Source organism: Triticum aestivum, chromosome 5A, assembly GCF_018294505.1.
Source record: "Triticum aestivum cultivar Chinese Spring chromosome 5A, IWGSC CS RefSeq v2.1, whole genome shotgun sequence".
NCBI lineage: Eukaryota > Viridiplantae > Streptophyta > Magnoliopsida > Poales > Poaceae > Triticum > Triticum aestivum.
The window spans coordinates 355,519,637-355,535,210 of NC_057806.1; the positions used below are offsets into that span (position 1 = coordinate 355,519,637).

The 15,574-nt window shown below is 40.9% G+C and overlaps 2 protein-coding genes across 5 annotated transcripts; one reads left to right on the plus strand and one right to left on the minus strand.

The window, feature by feature from the left end:
- Positions 1-305: 305 nt before the first annotated feature.
- LOC123103343 (F-box protein At1g78280) lies at positions 306-8,986 on the plus strand. 4 transcript variants are annotated; one of them, XR_006449750.1, is made up of 16 exons: positions 306-572; positions 3,003-3,110; positions 3,206-3,261; positions 3,334-3,476; positions 3,592-3,789; positions 3,864-4,063; positions 4,920-5,019; positions 5,097-5,681; positions 5,811-5,933; positions 6,314-6,394; positions 6,470-6,777; positions 6,869-7,081; positions 7,576-7,660; positions 7,786-7,905; positions 8,154-8,328; positions 8,502-8,986. XR_006449750.1 is itself a non-coding variant. In XM_044524897.1 (16 exons), the coding sequence occupies exons 1-16, from the start codon at positions 442-444 to the stop codon at positions 8,653-8,655; spliced, it is 2,829 nt and encodes a 942-aa protein (XP_044380832.1). In that variant the 5' UTR covers positions 306-441; the 3' UTR covers positions 8,656-8,986. The 4 variants fall into 4 exon arrangements, 3 of the variants coding, with proteins under 3 accessions (XP_044380832.1, XP_044380831.1, XP_044380833.1); XM_044524897.1 differs by having other exon boundaries at positions 7,737-7,905; XM_044524896.1 differs by having other exon boundaries at positions 6,314-6,777; positions 7,737-7,905.
- Positions 8,987-11,503: 2,517 nt separating this feature from the next.
- Positions 11,504-15,074, minus strand: LOC123106905 (protein FAR1-RELATED SEQUENCE 5-like). The gene is made up of 6 exons (XM_044528940.1): positions 14,819-15,074; positions 14,091-14,180; positions 13,940-14,014; positions 12,360-13,866; positions 11,792-12,265; positions 11,504-11,714 (listed from the first exon to the last, which is right to left on the minus strand). Exons 2-4 carry the CDS (start codon positions 14,172-14,174, stop codon positions 12,718-12,720), a joined length of 1,308 nt encoding a protein of 435 aa, XP_044384875.1. The 5' UTR covers positions 14,175-14,180; positions 14,819-15,074; the 3' UTR covers positions 11,504-11,714; positions 11,792-12,265; positions 12,360-12,717.
- Between the last annotated feature and the right edge of the window lie 500 nt (positions 15,075-15,574).

Below are 15,574 nucleotides of genomic sequence, written 5' to 3' on the forward strand. Positions count from 1 at the left end.
GGGTTACCGAACACGCCCTAAAGTTAAAATCCAGGCTTATTATCTCAGGCATGAAGGCCGAGTACCTTGAACAACTATCATCTGGAACCTTTAAGCTTTGACATAATGCCTTAAGGGGCTATCACGCCCTCCTCGTTTCGAACCGCATTTGCCCAAGCTCAAGATGTCGGGCAAGTCTGAACATTTTTTTTCGAGGGGTACAAGTCTGAATAGTTGCGTGCCCCCCTCCTGAACGATGGAGTCGACAGGCCGCATCAACGAATCCAATACGCGTCCAAGCTTTTAAAAAAGCTAGCCACTATAAATAAATTCCTCCGGCCCACCGCGTGGTCACGCGGTCCGTGTCCATCCCGGCTCAACTCGAACAACGCGCAATTCCCCCTTCCCTCCCCGCACGCACCCAAACCCAGCAAGCCCACCGATCCGGCCCGGTCGCCGGCGATGGAATCGGCGGGGAACGACCGGAGGGACGCGGCGCTGGGGAGCCTGGCGGTCCTCCCCGACGAGCTGCTCTGCGCCATCGTCGACCTCCTCGAGCCCACCGACATCGGCCGCCTCGCATGCGTCAGCAGGTCGCCGCGTCTTTCTCTCTCTCTCTCTCGCCCTTCTGTTCTTTTCTCCTCTGCTTTGCAGTTACCTCCATGTGTTAGCTAAGAATGTGGATTCTGAGGTTTGCCCTTTGATTTTAATGGTGACCACTCCAACCCAAGTGGACCAGCTAGCCATGCGTGATTCTGAATTTTGTTTGGTTATGGTCGCTTGGGCCAAATGGCACATATGGCGGCGGTATGATGGTATGAGCTACTGGGAAGAACGGAGGTTTGTTGTGTCATATATGGTCCTATGAGCTACCGCTACAGAAAAGATCATCCATGGGAAAGTAAATAGAGAGAATTCCTTATTTAACACCGTGTCTAAAATTTATGCCCTATTTGACATTGACAAATAATTTGTTCCCTATCTAACAAGGAGTCTAAATTTTATGTCTTTTATAACACTTATGTCCATTTTAAGCCTAAATGACACTTGAAATGACCATTTTGCCCTCATGTGGTATGTTTGTGTGCGCTTGCCTGTGATGTAGCGTCTGTTTGTGTGCGCGTATGTATGTGCTACTGCTGCATATGTGTGTGTGTGTGTGTGTGTGTGTGTGCACGCGCGCGTGTGCTGCTGTGTGTGAGTTTGCTACTGCGTGTGTACGTGCATGCTGTTGTGTGCATGCGTGGTGCGTGCAGTGGCGGAGGCAGGAATATTTTTCTGGTGTGGCGGAGTTTATGAAGGAGAAAATCATGTATGATATAATTTTGAAAGAACTTACTACAATACTGGATGTATATTACTTCGCTGTGTGTGTTGCTGCGTGTGTGTGTGTGTTGTTGATGCGTGCGTGTGTGCTGCTACCTGTGAGTGTGTTGCGTGTGTGTGTGTGTGCTGCGTGTGTGCGTGCTGCTGTGTGTGTGTTGTGTGTGCTACTGCCCTCGCGCTGATGTTGCGTGCGTGTGTTATTGTCCCGCACACACACACACCACATGAGGGGCAAAAGGATCTTTTCAGTTGTCATTTAGGCTCAAAATAGACGAAAGTGTTATAAAAGGCATAAAATTTAGACTCGTTGTTACATAAGGAAGAAAAAGGTTTTCAGTGTCAAATAAGGAAACGAAATTTAAGATAGTGTTAAGTAAGGAATTGTTTCAAGTAAATATGGCGGCCAGATTTTTCTTTAAAGTGACAGAAGGTTTTATAATGCACATAAATGAGACCCAGCGATATGTTTCCTGAGGATTTAAATGAAACTTACATGTGGAACATTTGGATCAGCTCAATGGTCAAAACTCAAAACCGCCCGTGTTCATTTCTGTATGTTGGACTCTCTTTACTAATATGTTTCTTTTATAAACTCAAGAAAAATATTTCCTCAATCTATGAATTAAGATTTAGGACGAAGAGAGTTGCCTAGCTGCCAAGACCGAAGACATATTTGATCCGTTCTTCATGTTTATCCTCTAGAATTAGACTGCTCCATGGCATATTTGTAACTAAGCCAAGCCTGCATATTTAGGGCCGATCCTTTCGTGTGTTTGGTATTATAACTCTCTAAGTAAAATATAACAATCAATTTGTTCCAGAGAATTAAAAGACATGGAAACTGACGTTACTATCAGAGTATTGTCTCCGATCCGAAATAGATGTTAGCGAGTTGTTTTGCTTAAAAAAGGGCAACCTGGTGCATGTAGCTCCCGCTTGCGCAGGGTCCAGGGAAGGGTCCGACCACTTTGGGTCTATAGTACGCAGCCTTTCCCTACATTTCTGTAAGAGGCTGTTTCCAGGACTTGAACCCATGACCTCATGGTCACAAGGCAGCAGCTTTACCACTGCGCCAAGGCTCCCCTTCCCTGGACCTCATGGAGTTGTTTTGCTTCTCAATGCTTTTTTTTCTTATGCAACAATCCACAAATGCTTATTGGTATTAGTAGTCGTACTAGACTAGTACGTAGTAGAAGTAAAAACATAATAACTATACAGCTAAATAGAGAAAAATCATGAAGCACTAGTTTCTTTCATGTTCTGTGTGCACCGCAATAAAAAATCACCTATTTTGGGCTGGACAGGTATAAAAGCATACTCCCCCAGTCCTGTAAAAGCTGTCATTTTAGACAAAGGGAGAGCCAATTTTTTGAAATTTTGACTACCAGTATTATCTTTACGATCATTTATATTAGATACCTGAAAATCAGTGAATTTGTCTCGAGAAGTATTTCCATAATATACAATTCTTTTAGATTTTATGGATGATTTTAAAGAAACTAGTGGTCCACATTGTATTTTGAAGGCCATGTATGTGTCCTAAACGGCAGGTTTTAGAGTATCAGAGGAAGTGGTTCCTGATTTATGACATTGTCATTATCTAGAGATCATGAGCTAAGACCATCTGTCATGTTTGTGTTTCTACCTTAAAATGGTGGTAGGATGAAGCAGTACCTTAAATCTTTTTCACTTTGCAGTGTCATGTACATACTTTGCAACGAGGAACCTCTCTGGATGAGTAAATATCTTTCTGTTGGTGGTCATCTTGAGTACAAAGGTTCTTGGAAGAAAACAACATTGTCTAGGTATATGACCATTCTATATTGTCGTGTTACATTCTGTATTTGAAAATAATCCTAAACTGACTGAAAAGGTTAGACACTGATTCTTTCGTTTTCAGGCTTAGTCTTTGCTCCGGAAATAGTGAGCTTGAGCAGAAGGCTCGTCATTTTGATGGTATGGTACATCTACTTTATGTTTGTTCTATCTGCCTTGTTTATCTCCCTATTCATACTTATTTTCATGCAGGATTCAATTCCTTGTTCTTATACAGGAGATGGTATAGATGTTTTACTACTTTGAGTAATTATTCCTTTGACAATGGACATGTGGAAAGAAAGGATGACCTTTCTTTGGATCATTTCCATTCTCAGTATGATGGAAAAGGCCCAGTAAGAATTGAATTATCTTTTGCTTTTAATTCAGATTTACAACATGTGGATTTTCTACATTATTGTTTTGCAATGATGTTTTTCTGAAATCATACTGATGGTATTGCACAACTAGGTTTTGCTTGGTAAGCTGGCTGAAACCTGGCCAGCAAGGACTAAATGGGCAATTCAGCAGCTGGTGCATGATTATGGTGAAGTTACATTTAGGATATCACAAAGAAGCCCTAAGAAGATAATAATGAAACTGAAAGACTATGTTTCTTACATGGAACTCCAGCATGATGAAGATCCTCTTTATATATTTGATGATAAGGTAATCATCACTTCATTCCATTTACTACTAAAGTTATGAAAGAAAAAGAAACTTATTTCAGGAAATTGTTACAGTTTGGAGAAACAACACCAGCACTATTGGAAGATTACAGAGTACCTCATTTATTTCAAGAAGATCTTTTTGGTGTCTTGGATTATGAACAAAGACCTGCTTTCAGATGGCTTATTATTGGACCAGAAAGATCAGGTGCCTCTTGGCATGTTGATCCAGGGTTAACCAGTGCGTGGAATACTCTTCTTTGTGGCCGAAAAAGGTTGGATCATGTGTTATATATATGTGTGTGTGCGTATTTACTCGATAGTGTACTCAAGCTGTGGTATTCACCATGTGATTGTAAATTTGAAAGCTACTAGTAGCAGTTAAATAACCCAAATGATAAGTGCCACACGTCAGGTGCGTGGCACTCCGGCCCTGATGTTTTTCGATGGCAATTACAGTCACGCAAGGATGGCAAATTCCAGTGACACACGGCATGTTTCTGTCAAAAAATAAACTGAAGCACGAAAGTTGCCATCCCCGCGTCACTAAACTTCCCATCAAAAACGTTCGGAGTTGCCATGTGCTCGTACCTGACATGTGGCACTTATCAGGATCCTTAAATAAATGTTCACAGATCTTGTGCAAAATTTCTTGCCTATTGGTTCTTTAAGGTCATTGCAGTGCTTCTATTTTGATGCAGTTTGTGGTCGCTGTTCTGTGTGTTGCTTATTTTATAATCTGATGTGAAAAAACAGTTGTGTAGAAATAATCAGCCAATTGGGTGTGTTGAATTGACGATAGACAAATTTAGTCAGGATGTCCATAGTTAATGTCTTGGGAGTGAGAGAGAATCAAGCGAGAATCCTACGCATATTCATATATGTTGAACAGAGACAGAAGATAGCCGTGGGCAGTAGAAAGATGTGATTCAACTTGAGTGCATGCTTTTGTATTTTAATTGAAACTTAAAAATCGTAACCCTATACTGTGAACGGTGCGAGGATATGCTATACCTAAACTTGTACTCCTCTTGACCTGTTAAAGCTGATTGTCCCATGTTGTACAATGCTGAAAATTTGGAAGGGGCAAGAATTTGTGTTTCCATTAATGATATCCACCTTTTTTCATAGATGGGCACTGTACCCTCCAGGAAGAGTGCCTGGTGGTGTCACGGTACATGTAAGTGATGAGGATGGTGATGTTGACATTGAGACTCCAACGTCTTTGCAGGTAATAACTTGTTACTGTTTTTGCTTTTCTCCAAACTTTGCCCCCATATCATTTCATATTATTTTGATCGTTTGCAGTGGTGGCTTGATATCTATCCTCATCTTGCTGAACACGAGAAACCACTGGAATGCACACAATTACCAGGAGAGACCATATTTGTTCCTAGTGGATGGTGGCATTGTGTTCTAAACCTTGAGACTACTGTCGCAGTTACACAAAACTTTGTCAATCAATCAAATTTTGAGCATGTATGTCTAGACATGGCACCTGGTCACTGTCACAAAGGAGTTTGTCGTGCTGGCTTACTTGCTGTTCCAGGAAAATCTATTAGAGATATTGAAAATCATCCGCCTGGAACAATGAGTGCATGGAACCACAATGACATGACTCGTGCAGAAAAAAGACTGAAAGGTTCAGGGTCCGGAAGAGCTTCAAACAGTGCAAATCAGTGTGCTTCATTTGAGTTCTCAGATGTCCATGAAAGTTTGGAGAACCAAGTTTTCTCGTATGATATAGGTTTCTTATCCCAATTTCTTGAGAAGGAAAAAGATCACTATACTTCTGTCTGGAGTCCTACTAATCCAATTGGCCAGAGAGAAGCAAGAGAATGGCTGCGAAGGCTATGGGTTCTTAAGCCTGAACTGAGAGGACTAATATGGAAGGTGATCTTTGTTCCATCATTTACATAAATTTTACTTTGTCAATTTTTATATGAAATACCATGTGGTTTATATATCTGTTTCTTGATAATGTTTTGTTCCTTGTGCCAACATATATGTCTGTTCCTGTAGGGTGCATGCCTAGCAATAAGTGTGGACAAATGGTATGCATGCTTAGAGGAAATAAGTGCATGCCATAGTTTACCACCACCGTCAGAGGATGAGAAGCTTCCTGTTGGCACAGGTAGCAACCCAGTAAGTATACAATTACTTTTACTTGCTGTCTCAGATTTACAACTGTCAATAAATAATTCTGTCGTGTTAGTATCATGTAATTCGTGTTGGTTTGAAATACTTACTCAACATGTTAGGGTTATTTCTCACAGAAATTGATTCGTGTAGAATATCCTGGTTTACTTGTTACTGCATCTGTGGTTTCTGCCTTGCAAGGTTGGTTCCGACTTTAGAAGATTTATAGATATACATACTTGCTCACTGCTATGCGCCAATGCCAAGACATTAAACATATCTGAGATTCTAAGATACTCCTATGATGCCAGTTAGTGTCATATTGCGCTGCATATACACTCATTGTTGCATGGTATGTGAATATAACCTGTACCACAATTTTTCAGGTCTTCATTGTTTCTGACAATGTGATTAAAATCTATGCTGAAGGAGGCCTGGGTTATTCTGCCCATGGTTTAGGCACAGAGGTAATGTTGCATTGGTTCTGCAACTTAATAAAATTAAATGCAACACTCACGATATTGATCACTTTCCTGATGCAGCTTGAGTTCTATAATCTTCTGCGAAAAGTTGGCTCGCCTTTGATCAATCACGTCCCTGAGATCATTGCAAGTGGATTTCTTGTGTACGAAGATGGCGTCTACAGAACAGTCCCATGGGATGGAAAAGGAATGCCAGATGTTTTGGCTAAATACTATCCTCTGGAGCTTTCTTACACAAACAGCTGTTTTCCTCTTGGATTATGGAGCAAACAGCAGTTTGGAATGGATAGTTCCACTGAATGTTCAAACAAACCTATTTGGCCTTACATGGTTACGAGAAAATGCAAAGGGGATATCTTTGCTCGTGTGTAAGTTTTATTCATTTCTCAAGTCAAAATGGGAGTAATTACTTAATTAATTATGTAAATACGTGCTTACTGTTCTCTTCATTTTTCTTAGCCGTGATACATTGTCCAAGGCTGACCTTTTGAATCTGGCATCATCCTTGGGAGTTCAAATGCGAAATATCCATTTATTACCCCTTCCACATGGGGAACCATTACCCAAACCTGAAGACAATAATGTGAGAGACAGTGATCCACCTGAATGGAAACAAGTAATTTCTACTTTAAACGGAAGAAGGAATAATATAAAGAAGCACCTAGCTAACTGGTAAGTGAAAAACTTCTAAAGCAGGTTTATTTGGCTAGTTTTAATGAGTTTTACTAAAACAGGACATTTTGTTGCTCAGTTTTATTTTATCCAATAACTGTGGGTCTGCAAGTCAATTTTGTGTCCACAGACCACAGTCAGATGTAAAGTGATTAAGAAGATATTGTCAAATTATAGAATGGTTCACTTGCAACTTAAAATCCTCTACTAGGGTTACAAAAAAATTGTAGAGGCAGGCATCCAATAAATAACCATTACATTATTTATTGTTTTAATATTTCTTTTTTTACGGAATTTCTTTAAAATGATTCTTTGACGAAATTATTTTAACATTTCAACATTAGCAATATATAAGTAGCAATGACTATGCATTGATTTGGTATTGAGTTGTTTTAGCCAAAATGCTACAAGCCTACCATAAATCCATAATATTATATTTATATAGAATTCCATACGCTGCTTTATACCTCAACATTGTTTACATATCTGTGAAGGGGGGGTACTGTCCCAACAGTTTTAATTGAGAAGGCTGAAGAATATCTCCCTGCTGATATGAGCTCTCTAATCAAGTTTGTTAAGGTACTTTTTCAATTTCATCTTCTTCATATGCATCTGTGGTCGAACTTTGTGTTTAATGGTATGATTGGACAATCAGGATGACGATGGTGACTCAGTGTACACATTCCCTTGTTGGATACATTCAGATATTATGGACGATAACATTCTTACTCAGAGGTCCCTCACTGATGCCAAAAGCACTTGTGAGAGAGATCTGGAGAAACTGGATGCAATTAATATAATTGACTTCAGTGATCTGTCCATCGGTAAGCGGCCAGTTCACTTTGTTCCCTGGAAATCTGACATTGCTTTATTTGAACATTTAACAAAATAGTTTGCGTAATACTGGCATCTGAAACCGAAGATGGGATAACTATATATCTGTAAAAATGCTTAAATTGAGCTGCTCATATCTACCAGTCTGCACTGTGAAAACTTCTGTTAGATTGTAAATCAAAGTTTATATTTATTTGATCTTAATTTGATTGCGACCAAAAACTGTTTGTCGTAACAGGGGATCCTCTATGTGACTTGATTCCGCTGCACCTGGATGTTTTCCGTGGGGATATTGATCTTCTCAGGGAGTACCTAAGAAGCTACCAGCTTCCTTTCCTGAGAGGGAAATCAAACAATGATATCTACAAGTCGGTGCGAAATTCGAAGTTCAGCACTGCGTCATATCGCGCGATGTAAGTGCATACATGCATAAATAAATCAGAGCAGCCCACATTATCCGTGTTTTATCCTTCCCTGCGCTCTATCTCGGAATGATCAGTGATCCTTGTTGGTTTGTCAGTCGCTCGGTCTCCCAAGGGAGGGAGAAACATGTTTGGCTCTGATGCGCGGTGCTCTTACATTGCAGGTGCTACTGCATGCTGCACGAGGACAACGTGCTGGCAGCTATATTCGGGCTGTGGAAAGAGCTGCGAGCTGCAACGTCGTGGGAGGAGGTCGAGCACTTGGTCTGGGATGACCTTAACCGATACCAGCAATCGTCGCCTACACTCTCTAGCTAGCAGACTCGTCACGACTAACGCTCAGAAGAAATAATGCGTACTGCTCCGCTACTCCCTTCGACATGTTGCCCAGCTTCCGCTCGTTTAAGAGCAAAGAAACAATAAGGGGCAAAAAAATTTGTTTACTCGTGTGTGTAGCAGCTTTCTTCTTCTTTCATTTTCCTTTCTTTTGGGAGAGAGCAGCTTTGCCGTTGAATGGATCATGAAGCGTGCAGTTGTACCGCATAGTAGTGTGACACGTTGGGTATTTGTAAGGAATGCCACATTTTTTGTACACACCCAACACACAGCATAACTTGTTTGCATGAACTTTTTTATCTCCCAAGAGTCACATGAAACATGCTTATTTGTTGAACCGAGAATGTATCTGGTGAAACGAGCGAACTGATGCGCCGAGTGCACCAGCGACATATGGGCCATTGGATGCAAAAGACAGGGACCAGATCGGTTAGAAAATGGGTCTGCTGGTACATTTTCAAAACAGTCCTTGCAGCATAGGTAAATCAAGTAAATTGACCTCCGCCTGCACTCAAGGTCGTCTCCCTCTCCTTCCATCTCCTGTACCAGCACAGCCACCGCCGCGAGCTAGGGTTACGGCCCAGCGAGCTCAAGAACCAATCTCCCTCCCTCAAGATCTTCACTGAATCCAATCGCCGCTCTCTCCCTCTTTTGTACCAATGCGCCAGCCGCCAGGCGATTTTGGGTTAGTAAATTTCACTCAATCTCTCTCAATCCTGTACCAATCGAGCGACGTCTCACTCAAATATCTGCGTTTTTGAAATTTCTAGCAGCAGCCTACCACCGGAACATCTGAAGAGTGCCCTGATTTCGCCTTTGGCAGTGGTCGCTCGTTGTGAGCGCATCGGCGACTCAACCTACCACCGCCACCGCCGTCAGCAGCACTGACCATCTGCAGCAGCTCAAGGATCTTGGTATGTTTGCTTCTTCCTTTATCCATTTGTTAAGGGTATTTTTGCTATTACAATTTCGTCCACGCCTTTCCCCCATTCTGCTTAAACCAGTGGCAGAGAGATAAGCATGAGCAATGTTGTTCTAGTTGACTGAAAAGGCATACTTTTGTTGATTCAGAATTGAAATAGTGTGTTGTGGGTACCAAATTAACATACGAGCAGTATATTTGTACAATCTTCATGTCAATTACAAGGGATGTACTCCCTATTTTCATGCAGGTTAGTAACCCATGGCTTGCAAAATGTCGGTGTTCCTTATAATATATCTGCAAAACCTCATAGATTGAACGTTCCTATAATTGGTCACTAGCTATAAGTAGTAGCTGCCATTTTGTTTCTTGTATTGTACGACTGACTGATGGTTGTTCTAAAAGGACTGATCAGCATTGCACGTTCAGTACTTAACAAAAACTTCTTTATCTGACTACCGCCGAGCCAAAACAAATATGTATCTCCAATGTTGCATCACTTTTTCCTCTAGTAGTGAACTGTCCTTTATATTCTAAAAATCTGATACTTTGGAATCCATGTTTTATATGTAGCAACCCCTTTATAGAGGATAATCCATCGTTATTTTCTATATCATGGTTTTATGGTTGTTCCAGAGCAGACTATTCGCTACTATTCAGATTCAGGGCCATCTTGCCCGCTCCAACAATATTTTTGCCTTTGATAAGCATGGAAAAAATGCAAGCATCGCCTTCCTTCGCATCTTCACCAGGCTTCAAACCGATTAGCTGGAGGCATGAACTAGGAGGTCAAAGAATCAGCCAATGCTGATGAATTATGGTTGGGTAATCTTCGTAGGAGTTATCTTCATGTCTCCCAAGATGACAGATGATGAAACTGATAATTTCACCTCTTGTGCTAGTTCCGATCTGGTTATCCAGGCTTTGTTTTCTTTGGCACCATGTAATCAGCGAGAATGTACATTTGTTAGAAAAAATATGGCAAGCTTTTTGTACTTTAGATGTGTGGTTGTCATACAATTTATGTGGATGCTTGTGATGCATGGAAGAATCTAAAGAAAATGTGTTCAGAGATCTCTTGATAGCTATTGTTCTTGCATGAAAGACGTGATGAAAAGTAATTCCCAAGATGGTCAGCAAAATTATATAATTAGACTAGATGATGGTATACTTCCAGAAAATACACCTTGTAGCTTTTAGAGATGAACTAATCTGATCCTAGGCAGGCTTCTCCAGAATCACCACAGGAAGCTCAAAATCACTCGAATTCCGTAAAAAATGTTGCAAAATAAAATCTCTTTGGTTCACTTACGAAACAACTCAACAGAAACAATTATTTATAAAGTTGCTTCAGCTTTCTTATTGTACAAAGAAAATATTACATGGAAATTTTGGATTGTTTTCCAAAGTCAGCAATGAGCGATCACGCAACAGTTACATAAGCTACTACAACCGCACATCTACCAATTTTATCAGGTGCTATGCACAATTTAAAACAAAAGCTCGGTCAAATAAATATATAAATGAAGATGAGACATGCCTTCATGTACAATCTACAACAGATTAATGCTGCTACTTGGAAAGCAGTACAGCTTTTTATACATCTAGAATGTTACATATTCTACTGCATTGCACATTTTGAGATTTCTCAAACTTTAGGCCTGGTGTCAGAGTTTTGATCAATTCATTGTTGTAGAACCGTCATCTAGAAATATTCCTGAAAATAAGACATGGTATTATCGACCATATCTTGTATAATTATGGCAAAAAGTAGGCGTTCCATGCCAAAACAGGCAATCTCAGTCAACTTTTGCAAATTGCATCTCCATTTTTGCATCGCATCACCAAACATAAATTGTACACTTATACACAGATCATGGTAACGGGTACCATAATAGGATTACATAACTTGTTGCATATATTTGGCATGGCAAATTCACTTCTTACATACGGCCATTTTGCACTGGAACAATCAAAGTGCGTAAATGACAGAGAAGCACAGACTTGAATGGATTGATTTCCACTATACCAAGTCTACACAAAATGACTAAAAATAATTATTCCAACATCGCATCAGTGAGACCACCACAACTACTTATTTTTGTGATGCTCTTTGGCCCTGTAAAGAGTAACAAAACCATGTTAGTACAACTTCAGAAAGGGCATGAACAAAATTTTCATGGTTCGTCACTTTACCTCTTTTTCTTTTGGGTCACGGTCTGCTTCGAGCCCCTTTTCAATCTCTTACCACTCCCTTTTGTTTTTGCTACATCTGGTGGGTGAATGTTGATCACAGTTGGGAATGATGTTCCAACGAAGGATTCAAATTCTTGAACTTTACTTTGCTCACTAACTGTTCCCTCCTGCCCCAATTGTGTGTAGGCATCACCAATAGCCTTGTGAAGATATCTCATCTTCTCCTCACTATGTTTTGCGACATGAAATGCCAGGCTGAAATTTGAACATGTTTCCGCGTACAACTTCTTTATGACAGGTGGAAGACATGTAGATGACCCTTGTAGCTCATGGTCGTTGGCATCATAGGCAAGGTGTCGCGCAGCCATTTTAGTCCACCTATGTAGCACATATTGACTAGGAATTTCATTACAGCCCTCATTCTTTAGGACAACAATGATGCGACGGCAAATGATACCCAAGGATTCAAACATCCTACAAGAACAGTGTGTTTCCTTAGTGCTAGTGTTGAAACTAACTTGTCTAACCTTGCCACTGTTGCTGCTAATGCTGATGGTGCGGAGCTCACCAATCTGCGTGATTGTTTTGACATGACAATAATCCCTCGCTGCTAGCACCTGACTCTGAAATTCAGCAAAAACCTCATGAGTATACACTTCTCTACCATGACTCTCGATACTCCAACAAGTCTTGAGTATAGGCAGTGTATGAAGGCTAGCATTATCTTCTTGTAATTCTTTTTGCCGTTGTTCCTCCAAAGCTGTTTCAAATCTGACCCAAAATTCAATCAAGGCAAGGTTCCGGTTAGTAAAGTGTCTGAAGAATGTATTCTCACTCTCAGATCTTGATGTGGTACGCAAGATTCCGCCAAGGTGGAAATCAGTAAAATATGCCGGAATCCATGATCGTCGTAACTCATACTTCTTCTACAACCATGTATTATCATCTAGCCCGAAATCATTAATTATTGAACACCATTTTGACTCGAACTCGTTTGGTGTCTCTGATCCCCAAACACATGACATAAACTGTTCATGGAAATCTGGACTATTTTTTAGGGTCGCACCAACTTTTTCCGTAAGCTTCATGAGGATGTGCCACATGCAAAGTCTATGTATAGTGTTCGGGAAAACATGTTCTATCCCTATTCTCATGCTTTGATCATCGGTAATGATTAGCTTAGGTGCAACCCCACACATTGCTTTTAAGAAAGTCTTGAACAACCATATATAAGATTCTTGCTTCTCATTCCATAAAAAAGCAGCACCAAATGTAACACAAGATTTGTGGTTGTTAACTCCAGTGAAAGGGGCAAACACCAAGTCATACCTATTAAAGCGGTATGTGGAGTCGAAAGACACCACTTCACCAAACAATGAGTAGTTTTTTCTGCATATACTATCGGCCCAGAAAATATTTGTAAGTTTATCATTCTCATCGAGTTGGTAATCAAAGTAGAAGGCTGGATTGGCAGCTTGCTTATTCTTCATGATATCTACTATTATCTGTCCATCTGCTCCCTTAATTGCTCTTTTAAAATCACGGTGGCAGTTTTGTAAATCACGCTTTGTGCAACCTACATTTGCTTGGCCCCCCTTCTCTACACTAAGCAAGCGATATGCTGCAGATGTGCCAACCAATGCCTTATGACATGTAAGTAATTTTGTCCTCAACTCACTACTTACTTCTCTCTTTGACTTAATGAGATGTCTCTTACTTGGCGAAATAAGTTGATGCGTATGCGATTGGACAAATCGGGCAACCTCGTATTTGCCGTCATCTTGCCTTTTGAATCCGATCATAGCCTCACAACCACACCTGCTTAACTTGAAGTTCCGTTTAGGCTTTATCCTTTCCTCATCTGTGGCCACCTTTCGCCAACCTTCCCTTGCACAAACAAACCTCTTCCACACTGGTACACCCTGATCATCTTTGTGTGTTGTCCATGTGCGGACCAAGAACCCAACCTCATGAGCATACATTTTGTATAGTGCCATGCCCTCTTTCCAGGTGTCAAACTTCATGCCAATTACGGGCTTTAAGTTATCATCACACTCAGGCTCATATGTTGACCCCTTAAAATGCAATATAACAGCGGTTTAGTTCATGAACTAAAGCTCGTGCAATCGACGTGAAAAAAACACTTACACAAAACGGAAGACTGGTAGTTCTTTTTGGCATGTTGTAGGTATTTTCATCATTTCCCACCAACTGGATCATGCCCTACCAATTTGAGGTAAAAAATCAATCAAGTCACAAAATAATGTGCCATACATAACCAATGCAACACGTTAATTACCACGGCAGAGCTGCTGGCATCATCTTCAACTCCCATTGCCGTAGTTGACCCAATACTTAGAGCAGCACTTGCCATTGACTCCATGGTTACCTGTTTTCATGCAAAAAAATGACAAAACATCACATACATGTCCAAAAGTACAGAACTGGAGTAACCTACAAGAAAGCAACACTTATCAATATTTTAAGTCAGAGAAAAGCAACAATGTGATTGCGGAAAGACAAATTGGGGAGCACTTTTAAGTAGTAATGCCAGAGAAGGTTCAATCAAACATTGTTAAGGCCTTTCCATTTAACATGAAAAAATTTAAATGGATACCAAGAACATCTTTAGTCGCTTCAGAACAGATCCCCTCGTTGATTTCGTGAAATACATGTCTAGAACATCACATGAGCAACTAGTAATTAATACAATCTTGCCATGTATGAAGGCTCCCAGGTAATAGTTTGATCACATATCAAGTCTCTTCATCCACAAACCTTTTTATAAAATTAGCAAGCGTACATGAAAATTATACACAAACCAGAACGGGTCCCTTCATCTATTTTCCACTGTCGGGTTTAATTAGTGGCATTTTTCCCCATTATAACTGCACGTCAGGCATCAATTTAGTGCTCATAATATTCAGTTTCCCAAATGCCACTAGATTCAAACAAATCGGTGAAGCTTGAGGATTGAAAAAATAGACAGCATGTGCATAACAGAAGAACAACATTTGGTGCTCATACCGTGGATCCTTTAGCAATAAAAAGACGATGGCTGGCTCCTGATCAACCGCGGCATTGATATCCCCAGAGATGCAGTGCCGTGTCGCTAGGTAGCCGCAATCGCGGCGAGCCGCAGACGGACCGTGTGATTTGGGGCGCTCGCGCTTGATGTCAGAGAGAGAGGGGGGAGGGAGAGAGGGAGGCAACTCGCACAAATTTGTCTCAAGGGAGGGAGATTGGTTCTTGAGCTCGCTGGGCCATAACCCTAGCTCGCGGCGGCGGCTGTGCTGGTACAGGAGATGGAAGGGGAGGGAGACGACCTTGAGTGCGGGCGGAGGTCAATTTGCTTGATTTACCTATGCTGTAAGGACTGTTTTGAAAATGTACCAGCAGGCCCATCTTCTAACCGATCCTGTCCCTGTCTTTTGCATCCAATGGCCCATATGTCGCTGGTGCACTCGGCGCACCAGTTCGCTCGTTTCACCAGATACATTCTCTTGTTGAACCATCCTCACCGCCATTGGCTCTTTATCTTCTGGTGAAAACAAAATATGAGTTATTACTATATTGTATGTATATGTGCCATGGCAGAGAAACATACTCCCTCCGTCTCATATTATAAGATGTTATTACAAGGAAAATACAGAGGAGCTCTTGGTGCTCCACTCCCCTATATGAATATTAATTTCAAAAAAATATCACTAAATTTCAAAAAACTTGGAAATTGGGGATATCAAACATGGGTGTCTGATCTACTTCTGTGTGAAGTTTCGTGAA

Coding starts and splice junctions, on each gene's coding strand:
- LOC123106905 (XM_044528940.1), bottom strand. CDS start 14,174: ATGGAGTCAATGGCAAGTGCTGCTCTAAGTATTGGGTCAACTACGGCA. Junction 14,015..14,090: donor ATGCCAGCAGCTCTGCCGTG/GTAATTAACGTG, acceptor TCAAATTGGTAG/GGCATGATCCAGTTGGTGGG. Junction 13,867..13,939: donor CTACCAGTCTTCCGTTTTGT/GTAAGTGTTTTT, acceptor TTGCATTTTAAG/GGGTCAACATATGAGCCTGA.
- LOC123103343 (XM_044524896.1), top strand. CDS start 442: ATGGAATCGGCGGGGAACGACCGGAGGGACGCGGCGCTGGGGAGCCTG. Junction 6,778..6,868: donor GGGGATATCTTTGCTCGTGT/GTAAGTTTTATT, acceptor CATTTTTCTTAG/CCGTGATACATTGTCCAAGG. Junction 7,082..7,575: donor AAGAAGCACCTAGCTAACTG/GTAAGTGAAAAA, acceptor ATATCTGTGAAG/GGGGGGTACTGTCCCAACAG.